The sequence below is a fragment of the Echiichthys vipera genome (assembly GCF_963691815.1).
Source record: "Echiichthys vipera genome assembly, chromosome: 22".
Classification (NCBI taxonomy): Eukaryota; Metazoa; Chordata; class Actinopteri; order Perciformes; family Trachinidae; genus Echiichthys; species Echiichthys vipera.
The window spans coordinates 20364444-20377478 of record NC_139847.1 but is presented as its reverse complement, the minus strand read 5'-3'; the positions used below and the strand labels follow the sequence as shown (position 1 = coordinate 20377478).

The 13035-nt window shown below is 44.5% G+C and overlaps 1 protein-coding gene across 1 annotated transcript; it reads right to left on the bottom strand.

Moving 5' to 3' along the window:
• Nucleotides 1-8196: 8196 nt before the first annotated feature.
• Nucleotides 8197-12135, bottom strand: ing2 (inhibitor of growth family, member 2). Its single transcript, XM_083937517.1, has 2 exons — nt 11927-12135; nt 8197-9503 (listed from the first exon to the last, which is right to left on the bottom strand). The coding sequence occupies exons 1-2, from the start codon at nt 12069-12071 to the stop codon at nt 8803-8805; spliced, it is 846 nt and encodes a 281-aa protein (XP_083793643.1). The 5' UTR covers nt 12072-12135; the 3' UTR covers nt 8197-8802.
• Nucleotides 12136-13035: the final 900 nt, after the last annotated feature.

The following is a 13035-nucleotide window of genomic DNA, read 5'->3' as shown; positions in this document are numbered from 1 at the left end:
ATGTTTCATTGCAACTGGCTGTTCAAAGACATTTTTGCAAGTGTGTAACAGTATATGCATTATTTGTATCTTGTTGTGATTATGTTTATGTGGTTTCAGAAGTGCAAAGTCTCTGTCCAATTCCTGAAATAATTTGTGTTTTAATAATAGGCCCGTCACTATATCCAGGAGAGTGTGATGATGTGTAGTATCTGTATCTGTTAAAACTGTCTGCCTAAAGATTTTGGTTTAATTGGATATCAGAAAGCTTAATAATGGAAAATCAACCAAAGATAGTTTAATCTCAGAATTAGAATTCCGGCGTAAAAAGCAGTTGATTCGCTCAGAGCCAAAGGGATGGGTTAAACCCTGAGACACCCCCCCCCCCCCCATTTGCTGAGTAGAAAAGGAAGAGACTGCTGTCACCACGGCCCTCTCTCTACTCTTCTGCATATCTTCTACTCTTCACCTCTCTTGACCTCTCTTGACCTCTCTCTCTGCGTTGAGCACCTCTGACCACCCCTCCAACTGTTCGTTCCTTTGTTAACCCAAAGTTAGCAAGAGACGTTACTTTATATTTTGTTTCTTACTAAAGTATTTTCGTTTGTTAATCTATTTTTATCGCTTGACTTTTTAAGTTTTCTACGACACGTTTTTTTAAATCTTTTATAAGTATAGTTAAACCCCTCGTGCTGTCTTTGCCTTTTTGTCCGGCCGGCAAATTGCATCGAACTCGCGACTCCAGCTTTTGTCAACCCACAAACCACTTAAAATCCAAGCCACCTGAAGCACCAAATCCAAGCCACAACGGGACTCGACGAGAGCCGCCAGTCCAACCACACAGCTGACCCAGTCTACAAACCGAGCAGAGGTCCGCCAAACACCGGGACGCGGACCCACGGAACCTGCATCGGTACTGTAAGACGCCAGGGCGACTGTAACATCAACGGCAAAGTAAGGTTGGCCTTTTAATACAACTCTTGGTTAAACGATTGGTGACAGTTAGATTCTGATCGGAGTTCTGTTGGCAGGCTAATTAGAGCAAGTTTTTGTATCCGCCAGTGATATTATAAACAAGCCCCCCTCGAGCCTCAAGCTTCTTATATCCACATTTAACCTTTTTCACTTGTCTATTCAATGTCACACTGTCCTGTATTCTCCTTGGTATGTGGTCAAATAAATGTTTATAACCTTACGTCGTTGTGAGAGTCTTCTGTTCTGTGCAGAAAGTGTTGGTCACTGATAAGGCTGTGGTACGACTTAACGCGTTCAAGACGAGACTGATAAAATTTAACAATCAATTACTTAAATAACTAACAGGTATTAAACCTTCACCAAAGTTTAATAAACATCCTGTCTTAATTTGGTGTGGTGCTCTTACTTCGAGGTAAAATAAATCCTAAATTTTAACGAGTCGTGTTAATCTATAATTTATTCAGCGACTGATATATTTTAGCCATAACAAAAGTAGGCTTAATCTCCTACGCTGTATTAGATTAAAGTGAGTAGACTCTTGTTGGAAACACCCTATTTATCTGCAGCTCTCCTGGTTACTTTACAAGATGGCGAGCTGCTCTAAGGAGACTGAAACCCTGAGACAGCAGGTTGTCCAGATGAAGGCCAAAGGCATGACCCTCTCACAGGTTGGAGGTTCACAGTCTGTGATTTCAAGAATACTGAAACTTCACAAGGACACAGATTCATGTAAGTCCCTCAAAAAGGCTGGTCGCCCACGTAAAACAAGTGCACCAGAGGACAGGATTATGAGAAGACTCTCAATGTGGAATCAGTTCAACACTGCAGCTGGAGTTGGTCTCCAGTTCAGTGCTGAACAGGACAAGGATCTGTCTCTGCACTCAGTGGCAAAGTGTCTCGTAGTCTAAGAGTTTTTGGACTGAAAGCCGACTCTGCAGTGACCAAACCTCTCATCAGCAGAAAGAATAAAAAGGCTAGGCTTGCCTTTGCTGAGGAGCTTGTTGTGTGGACAGAGGAGAACCGGTCCAGAGTGACTTCAGTGATGAGAGGACATTCAGTTTATTTGGGTCTGGGGGAAAAATTATGTTCAACCCAAAGTGTGTAAAGAAGTCAATCATGGCAAGGTGAATGCACATGTTTGTGAACCTCCTTCAGCAACATGCAATACCTTCACTGCAACTGTCTCCCAATCAGCTGAAATTTTCATACAAGACAATGCCCCCTGTCACACTACAAAACAGGTGAAGCAGTTAATTGAAACTAAGAATATTGAGACAATGAAATGGCCAGAGTCCAGATCTAAACTCCATAGAGAATCTCTGGAAAATCCTTGTGAACAAAGTAATGACTAAGAAACCCACTTTCACAGTTAGTGAACTGTGTTAGAGAGTGAGTCAGAATGGACGCAGATCAAACCAGAGCAGTGTGAGAAACTAGTGATGTCCTGTGGGTGCAGATGTGCTGAAGTCATTCAAAGCTGTGGCCTCTACACTTCCTGTTCAGTTTTGAATCCTACAGAAGAAAACATTGGTACCACAATGGTACTGTTCTAATTTTATTTTTTTTACAAAATAAAGTTTTTTGTTGAAGTGCCTTGGTTATTTAAAACACAGGCTACAGCAGTGGTATAGCCACAGAGGATATTCTATCAAGTTATGAACAATAAAAAAATATATATATATATATCAAGTACTTATAATTTGTTCTCTAATGTTGATCTCCAGTGTAGTATATAGTAAACATAGCACATATGTTGAAGAAAAAAGTTCCTCATTTTAGATTACAGTTAAATTTCACCTTAAAATGATTTTATCAGAGATAGGTTCTAAACTGCATTTAAACTCAAACAGGCTGTTCATAGATATCAATCAAAAGTGTAAGACCATAGCCTTAAAAAGTCAAAATCTGCGCTAAAATCTGGCTTTCACATCATTTTCTGTCAGACATTCACACTGTCATGATCTCCTGATGGCAAAGGCAAGAAAGTTTTCTGTCTTTGAACGTGGCAGGATTGTTGAGCTTCACAAAATATAAGAATGATTGGTCAATGTTACAAACGTCATGAGAACTGTGTGAGAATCAGAATCAGAATCAGGTTTATTGCCAGACAATTTTCATTGCAAGGAATTTGACTTGATTTGACAGTGCCTACATAAATATAACCATGAACAACACAAGCAAACTAAACATATGGCATTGAATTATATACATGAAATATAAGTGAGTGTGTTTGAATGACCATTGCAGGTGGTAATGTGCAAGTTAAAGTGTCCAGTGAAAAAAAAAGGGGGGGGGGGTGTTAATATAACACCTGTGATTTGGGTACGTTAATATAACGTATGAGTTCCAGATGTCGTTAATATAACGAATGACAGTTAAGTGTCTTTAACAGAATTCCAAAGCCTGACGGCAGAGGGGAAGAAACTGTTCTTGAGGGGAGAGGTTCAAACAGATAGTGTCCAGGATGGGAGGGATCAGCAGCTATCTTCCCTGCTCTCCTCAGGGTCCTTGAAGAGTAGAGTTCTGGGAGAGAAGGGAGGTTGCAGCCAATCACCTTTTCTGCAGAACGTATGATACGCTGCAGTCTGCACCTGTCCTTGGCAGAGGCAGCAGCGTGCCAGAGGGTGATGGAGGAGGTGAGGATGGACTCGATGATGGCGGTGTAGAAGTGGACCAGCATTGTCCGCGGTAGATTGAACTTCTTCAGATGCCTCAGGAAGTACATCCTCTGCTGAGCCTTCTTGATGATGGAGCTGATGTTTGGCTCCCACCTGAGGTCCTGGGAGATGATGGTTCCAAGGAAGCGGAAGGACTCCACAGTGTCCACTGGAGAGTCACACAGGATGATGGGGGAGGGTGGGGCTGTGCTCTTTCTGAAGTCTATAGTCATCTCCACTGTTTTCAAAGCATTGAGCTCCAGGTTGTTCTCCCTGCACCAAGTCACCAGATGGTCGATCTCCTATCTGTAGGCAGACTCATCCCCACCAGAGTCCAATGAGGGTGGTGTCATCCACGAACTTAAGGAGCTTGACGGACTGGTGACTGGAGGTGCAGTTGTTAGTGTACAGGGAGAAGAGCAGGGGAGAAGGAACACAGCCCTGTGGAGAGCCGGTGCTGATCGTCCTGGAGTCCGAGGTGAGGTTTCCCAGCCTCACGTGCTGCTTCCTGTCCGTCAGGAAGTCGGTGATCCACCTGCAGGTGGAGTCGGGCACGTTGAGTTGAGAAAGCTTGTCCTGCAGACGAGCCGGGATGATTGTGTTGAATGCAGAGCTGAAGTCCACAAACAGGATCCTGACGTAGGATCCTGCAGAGTCCAGATGCTGGAGGATGAGGTGTGTAGCCATGTTAACAGCATCGTCTACAGACCTGTTGGCTCTGTAGGCAAACTGCAGGGGGTCCAGGAGTGAGTCTGTGATGGATTTGAGGTGGGACAAAACCAGGCGCTCAAAGGATTTCATGACCACAGAGGTCAGGGCGACAGGTCTGTAGTCGTTTAATCCAGTGGGTCCTGTTTTTTTGGGGACTGGTATGATGGTGGAGGCCTTGAAGCAAGCTTGCACACGGCATGTCTCCAGTGAGGTGTTGAAGATGTCCGTGAACAGAGGAGACAGCTGGTCTGCACAGTGCTTCAGGCAGGATGGCGACACGGAATCTGGCCCAGAAGGTTGATCAGGCCCATTGGTGCTGAGACCAAGTGTTACAGCCATCCCCAGTCTCATACAAAGAAATCCCCAAAAAAGCATAGCAAAATCTAGTAGCTCTGCCCATTCGTTCAGAGCACAGACGGACAAATTCTTTCAAAGGTGGTGGTAGCGCGTTACATTAATTGATATTGTAAAACACTACAGTGACATAGGCGTGCATATATTGTCTTTATTTTATCAATAAATAGTGGCAATAGGCCTCAAAGTGCAACAGCATAACAGCGGATCAAAACAAGTAGTGATAGGCCGACTCAAAGCAACAAGCTTGTCAAAAAACAATCCTTGTTAAATGAACAAACCTGTGAACCCGAGGTTTTCACTCAATTATTGGACTAAAGTACAAGTTTGAGGCTCTTGTCCTTCACTTGCGTATTTTATTTACATGCTACTTTATTCTTCTGCTCCTCTACAAATCAGTGGGAAATATTCTACTTTTTACTCCACTACATTTATCTGATTACTTCAGTTACTAGTTACTTTACCAGGCTGACAAGCACATATGAAACATTAGTTTATTCATCAAAAACTGGACTGACAACAATGAACGTTAACGTAAATGCAGAGTATTTTCTAAAGTACAGTAGGAAAGTGGTGTTGAAGTTAGCATGATTTAGCCTTCACAACTTATACTCTTTACACACCGATATGGCTGCAGAGTAAACACAGGCTTCACAGTGACAGTTTCCGGTTTTCTGTGTCAACCTTCCTTTTTTTCAGAGTAGAAAGAGACGGAAACGATTGAGAGCAAAAACAGAGCGGAGCATAGCGAGTTGTTGCCAAGATGATTCAGAAACCCACGAAGAAGAGCGTAGCGGTAGTGTAGCAGGAGCGTTGTGGCCGCGCGCCGACAGGGCGTGCATGGAGCAAGTCCACCATCGTGCCGGAATTTGACGCGCTGAGATCAGAGGACAGCAGTCAACATGGGCCACCAGGGCCATGAATCACTGTTTCACACAGGCTTCATTTATACAGTCAATGCTTCTACTCAAACGGCCGGGAAATATTCCATCGTTCGTCCGCAGTTCACTGATAATCTCCTCCATGTCCCGTCCAAGACCCACAAAAATATTTTCTCATCGGATCTACACGATTCACGTAGGTCACCTATTTTGGTTTCAAAACGGCAAATTTCGCCCTAAGGTGAGTGATTTTCATGCTTTTTTAATTTTTAATGTGTTTTTTAAAAGTGAGTGTGGAAACATTTTTTAGCTTTTTACCATCCACATATATGTTGGGAATATCACTTTGTTTGGTTTTATTTCGGAAGAACATGGTGACGGTTTTTTCAGTGTGAGACAAGAAATACTTAATCACTTGGTACCATTCTGCATTGCTAGTGTCAGTCATTATTGTCCTGGTATAAACTGCAGTGATGGACAGCTGGACAATGGCCTGATAAATATAAAAAGTCAGAGGATAACCAAATTCACCAGGGTTTATCCTCTGGGGAGCATGAATAGCAGCTAGTAAACACTTAAAACTTTAGTTGGCAAGTCTGGCAGATCGCCCCTCCCCCTCTACCACCGAGCTCCTCCACTCTCCCATCGAGTGCTCGTCAGTGCGTGTGCACCAGAATCCTGTGAACGCTCCGTGTCTTCTCTCATCGTTAAACAGCATGGACCATACGCTACACGGAGGTAAACTGGCTAACTTACTCATAGTTAGAAACTTCTAACGTCATTTAGCGTATGCCTAGCTTGAGACGAGTGCCTGTGATATTGTAACGTGCAAATGTTGCCGATCGGGACTTTAAATCAATTCTAACCTTTCTTGCATGTCACACAGCACTTGAACAACTCCGCCTCCCTCCAAAGTCCCACCCTCTTCCCCTCTGCCTGACCTCTGACGCTCCCTCCTGCCCCGACGCGTGCGGTGAGAAAGTGAGCAGCGCAAGAAACAAAGAACCAATAAAATGATTGATCAGACTTTTATCAGAAATACAGTCCTGATCAAAATCTTAAGACCAGTTAAAAAATGGCTTGAATTTGTATTTTGCAGTGTCGAAAGTGTGTCAAAAACTGTCTCAGTAATGAGTAGCTCCTCCATTACTGTGGATCACTTCAAAAATTTGTTTTGGCATGCTTGATGCAAGCGTTTCCAAAAGGCTGGTGGGAATGATGGTCCAAGCGCTGAAGATGGCTTCACGAAGGGCGTCTACTGTCTGGAACTGATGTCCATTTTTGTAAACTTCCCTTGCCATCCATTCCCAAATGTTCTCAATTGGGTTAAGATCTGTGGAACATGCAGGACGGTCCAAAAGAGTGGTGTTATTCTTCTGGAAAAAAGGCTTGATCTCGAGCATTGTGAATTTGAGCGCTGTCCTGCTGAAAAACCCAGTCATTACCACACAGACGAGGGCTCTCAGTCATGAGGGATGCCCGCTGCAACATCTCCACGTAGCCAGCTGCTGTTTGACGCCCCCGCACAACCTGGAGCTCCATTGTTCCATTGAAGGAAAAAGCACCCCAGATCATGGCACCCCCTCCACTGTGCTGCGTAGAAAATCTCAGGAGGCATCTCCTTGTCATGCCAGTAACGTTGGAAGCCATCAGGACCATCAAGGTTACATTTTTTCTCATCAGAGAATAAAACTTTCTTCCATCTTTGAAGGTCCCAAGTTTGGTGCTCTCTTGCAAAGTCCAAACGGGCAAGTTTTGTGGCGTTGAAGTAGACGTTTCTTGTTTTTGAAGCCCTTCCTGTGCAGATGCCGTCTGATGGTTATTGAGCTGCAGTCAGCACCAGTAATGGCCTTAATTTGGGACAAGGATCGTCCCCTGTCTTGACAGACAGCCATTTGGATCATCCGGCTCAGTGCCGGTGCATCCAACCTCAGCAGCGATGGCCCTTTGTGAGAGCCGTGTTTCTGCAGCTCAACAATCCTACCACGTTTAAAGACGGTCAACTTCTTTGCCTTTGCCATCAAGAGATCCTCACAGTACGATTACTTGACAAGAAATGACAGGGAATCCAAATGTTTGCACAGACTGTGGCTTTTAAAGGCTGTGGTTTTAAACTATTGATCAGCTGATGAACAGCCTACTTCAATTAAACTGTGGTTTTCAATAAATTACCTGCTCAAAACGTTTGGTCTCTTGTTCCCATTTCTTCTTTTTGCATCTTGAAGCTCCACTTAGGACCTTGTTAAGTTCCAACAGTGCAAAATACAAATTCAAGCCATTTTTTAACTGGTCTTAAGATTTTGATCAGGACTGTATATGAGAATTGTATATTGATGAGTTTCAACATTTTAGTGTGCCATACGCTTATTAGGAGCATTTGAAGATTACAAAAGAAAAGTGTCAAAATGCCAGAAAGGTAAGAGTTGCTTTAAGGGGCTGTTTCACTCAGCACAGAGTCAGAGTGTACTGGCTGGATCCAGGCTGTGCAGAAACCTTGTGGCATACCTCATGACAAAGGAGAAAAGAGAACTGAATGGTAACCGAATGACTATACTTTGTTTTAATGAATATAAAAAGACATTTACACAATAGCGATAGTGAACCAGTGAAAATATGAAGTCCACAAACATGACGTCCTATTCCAGTGTCCCATCAACAATCATCTCCTCAATTAAATATCAATCTCTTGTAAACATAAACATGTGTAAGTTATTCTCTATAAGCCATTATTGTATAGAGACACTGATTTCAAATAAAACAAATCTTAGCTCTTGTACAAACTGTACAATTGAGAAAGTTAAAAATGAAGAGAAAAATATAGTTTGTTGGCGACAACTGAAGAAAATAATGATCATGAGCGGGAACGCCTTGGTTTTTTTTTTTAATAAGAATGAAAAGGGATAGCAAACCAAAAGATGCTTTCATTTTTTCCCCTCATAAGTCAAAGTAAAAAAATCAAAGTCTCACAAAAAGCAAAACCCTTGAAGATGGCAGCTCCAGGCGGATGATTCTTGCAGCAGCTTGACTCCCTAAAGACTACGGAACAGTTATAGCCAGTAGGAACAATCAGTGATGTAACAAGTTCAATCACAACTTGTCCTTGATTAATAATAAGCGCTGCTACTAATGGTGTTCGATTGTGCTCTTACGACATCACGAGTACTGTTATCAACTACGGTTGATAGTCTTAACCCTCAGGCTGAAGACACCTTCCACATGAGTGAGGGGCAGCGGAAGACGGGTCACTACCTGGACCTGCGGTCTTTCCTGTTTTTGTCTAGGCTTTTGTCCATGGTCTTTTCATTGTCCCCTCTGCACTTAGGGCAGTACCACTTGCCCTTTGGCTTGTAGGTCAGCCCCACACAGGAGAAGTGGAACCACTCGATGGGGCACTGGTCATTGTCGCAGCCGATCATCTCACCGTACGAGACCTGCTCGCAGAGGCAATAGGTGGGCTCGTTGGGGTCGATGGCGAAGTCGACCGGCGAGGCGTCTCGCTCCTGTTTGGCCTTGCGTTTTTTCTTCTTCGCAGACTTCGACTTCTTTTCTCGGGGCGGAGGGATGGACAGCTCCTCCACGGGGTCGTCCACCAGGGAGCCATTGGCTGACGGGTGGCTGGAGTCACGGCTCTCACTGTTGCGCTGGCGTCGTGGGCGGCGGGCTGAGCTGCGTTCAGGGGCTGGGGTGTCTTGGACGCTAGAACGCCGCTCCGTAGTAAGCCGCTCCGGCTCGCTGGGCTCCTGGAGGCAAAGGGAGTGGGAGTCCATCTGTCTGGAGCGGTTCTCCACCAACTCCGTCATCTGGGTCACCACGTGGATCTTCTCGTCGCCCAGCTCCTGGCTGATGATGAGCGCTCTCTGCAGCTGGATCTGCAGGCGCTTTCTTTGAGCTGCATCCTGCTCACCTTTGTACTTCTCAAATACTTCATCCACCTCCTTTAGCACCTCTGCAACATAGGATACAGAGACAAAGATTTGTACTAATTAATGACACAGAGAAGAGCAAGGAGATACTTCACAATAGAATATAACAATCAAAATGAAGTGTTTTTTTAATTCCCCTTACACTCAAAATGTGTTTCTTATTGTTCCTTGACTGTTCCTGTATGAATGGTGCTTGCGTCTGCTTCTGTGCCCACCTTAAAACTCAGTTTGGATGTTCCAGCAGGATTTTGTGACCAATCATGGTCCAATATGCAACTTACACAAGTGTGATGGAAAAACTTGAAGATTCCCGGTCACAAGACTGAGAACAGACATTTCAGGTAAGTCTAAAGTGAAGTTCTGGTGTAAAATCATCCCAGGGTCTTTTTAAGAAAATTTAGTCATCAAATAAGCCATGGAGATTGGTGGTTTGCAGCAGACACGGTAATCCCTCTACCTCAGCGTCTCAGTGTCCAGATTAGAACAATAATCCACTGGTTATCAGAGCGCGCTCATCGTACCACAATAGCAGCCTATTAAAAGTTTTTGGGTTGTAAGGTTTCATTTTTGTTTTGGAGCCAGGAAAGATACAAACACGACCATTCTGTCTCTCTTAACTTAGTGTGCCGTGTTACAGGCTAGTCGGCTTTACCCGGGCCTGCACTGCCCCGGCCCCTGAGATCTGATCTTTGACCATCTATTATTAACTTATATTTCACCAAACTGCCACAAACCAAAAAATGTTTACGTGTTTTGCTGGAATAAAATCACCAATGGGCTCCTTCCTTTTGGACTGTATTTGGGGTCGGGTCACGGGGGCAGCAGCTCAAGCAGGGACCCCGAACTTCCCTTTCCCGGGCCACATTAACCAGCTCTAAGTGGGGGATTGCGAGGCGTTCCCGGGCCAGTGTGGAGATCTAATCTCTCCACCTGGTCCTGGGTCTTCCCCGAGACCTCCTCCCAGCTGGACGTGCCTGGAACATCTCCCTAGGGAGGCGCCCAGGGGGCAGCCTTACTAGATGATCCTGAACCACCTCAACTGGCTCCTTTCAACGCAAAGGAGCAGCGGCTCTACTCCGAGTTCCTCGCGGATGCTGAACTTCTCCCCCTCTCTCTAAGGGAGACTCCGCGTCAAACCCATTTCATCTCAATACCTTAAGCTTCCCTCTTATGCAGGGAGGACTATAGTAAGATGTGTTGATGAGGAGAAATGCACGCAAGAGTAAAAAGTGTGACAACCAACCCCGGTCTCCCCCATATTAGAGACAGTGTTGAGGGAAGGAAACGGCTATCTGAGAACATTCACAGGCAAATGGCTATTTGGTTTTATGAAAACTACAGGACTAATTAAAGGACTTTTTTAAATGGCCATTGAGGACTGTAGTCTATATAACCTACAGAGGGAGACAGTTGAGTACCCTTTAGGATGCCAACTGCCCTAAAGCCTCACAGAAGAAGAAGGATGAGGAGGAGGAGGGCTGAGCTGCAGTGAGGTCTGCCTACAGGAAGTGACGGCAGTCAGATGGTCAAAGGGGTTTGCCTGGGAGAGGAGCTCTGCCACTCACTCTCACACACACACACACACACACAGAAGATGTGTAATCTCGGTTTCAAAAGCACCCAGATGTAATGTGTCCCGAATTCTGTCGACATATGTGATTGTGGGTCGACGGTGTCGCGGGTACCGGAGGCTAGTTGTTAGCTGCTGCTGCTAACCCCGAGTCAACATAAAGCATCAGTGAGGGTTGTTTCACATTAAAAAGACGGCAGCGTTCACCGGGGTTATCGGACAAGGGTTCACACGTCAGTGGGCAGTTTATTCGCGTCTACCCCTTTAGTATACGTGCTGGGCTTCGGTAGACACTGAAGAAAGCAAGCAGCATTTACTTCACAAAAATGCTCGAGTTTATTCATTGTTTTCCTCGGTATTCGCGAAACAATCCTCCGCGTAAACACCGTGGTGGGCGGCAGTGTGTATCCACTGAAAAGTTGAGATTTTATCATTACACGGTGCTAGTTTTTGGATTATACTGACGCCGAATTTGCTATTGGACATTCAGTTTTCGATACATATCTGGTGTCCGGTCATGATGCATGCGTACCTTTGCCAACAGCAAGACAGCTCAAATTTCTGAATTTTCTCATTGAGTTTGGTGTCACACACGAAACAGGACGGAGTGTATCCGGGCTATGCTAACTGACGGTCGGTCGGTCGACCTGTTTATTTACCAAGTGGCTCGTTTGTATTCTTCCACATTGCAGCTATTCGCATTGCTGTTTATCGAAGTAGGGAAGATGTGAACAAGCGGGGCTCGGTTTGTGCAAAATGGGAACTCAAGCCCCGCGCCTGCTCCACCATTTCAGCCCACCCCGTTAGACTGCACTACTGTTTGACAAGTGTTTACACGCAGTTGTAATGGTTGATAAAAACACAGAAACACAATACCTTGGTACTTTGCATCGATCTCTCGAAGCACAGAAACATTTCTTTGTATGTCCAAAGGCAGGGACTCCACACATTCCAGATAATCCTCCACATAGTTGACCAGTTGTTGCGACCTGTCGGCGTTTGGGTAGTGGTGGCCTAACATCGTTTCTACGCTGCATAGAAGCACTAAGACAATACGGGGAAGAGGAGAAAACTACACTGTTCGATTCAAATGCTTGGCGACTTTGCAGCTCGTAGGGCAGTCCCAGGCAGCAGTTCACTTCAAACAACACTCACGCCACTGCGCATGCGCGAGTCTTTTCCTTGTATGGTGTTGTACAGTTTCCTCTCGTTTGTCGTCACCGGAGGCGGGTCCAACTGGGTTTGGCGCGTCGGGATTGGCGGAGAGTGAGCTCATTATCATAACATTTTCCCGGGAAATGAAGCCAGCGGAGAAACTGAAAACACAGAGCTGCTGCAGTTCCCTTGCATAGTAGACAGTGAACTATTTGGATTTTTGTTTCAGAATGAGCTTTAACGGCAGTGTGTGAACACATGCAAGGAATTTGACAATGCACATACACAGAAACAGACGTATAAATAAAAACAAGGAGGAGGAAGATGCACAGAAACATTTGACTACTGATAAACTCCAGCATCATTTCAAAGTGTAATCCTTCAGCAGCATGGAGCATTTCAAAAACAGGATTAAGGACTTTTTAAATACAGTTTGCACATGTACTGTCTCTGAGCACTTAACCTTCTTTTTTATTTTTAATGCTGTTTTATTTAGTTAATTTGTCATGTTTAGTTGTGTGTCATGATGATAAGTTGTGTGTTGTTTTGGTTTTAAATGTGAAACTTGTGTGTTTATGCTGGTGTCTTTGCCAGGACTCCCTTGGAAGAGAGATTTTAAATCTCAGTGAGAATATTCCTGGTTAAATAAAGGGGAATGAAAATGAAAATGTACATGTAAATATATGTATCCCAATATCCCGATCTGCCAGAACTCGGAATTACTACCATGTTTACACATATTATTAATGTACTAAAACAGAAGGACATAAGAATTTAGGATTGTTGTTAGGGGCAACAGCAGGTTCCTATCTTTTCTTTTACACTCGTGC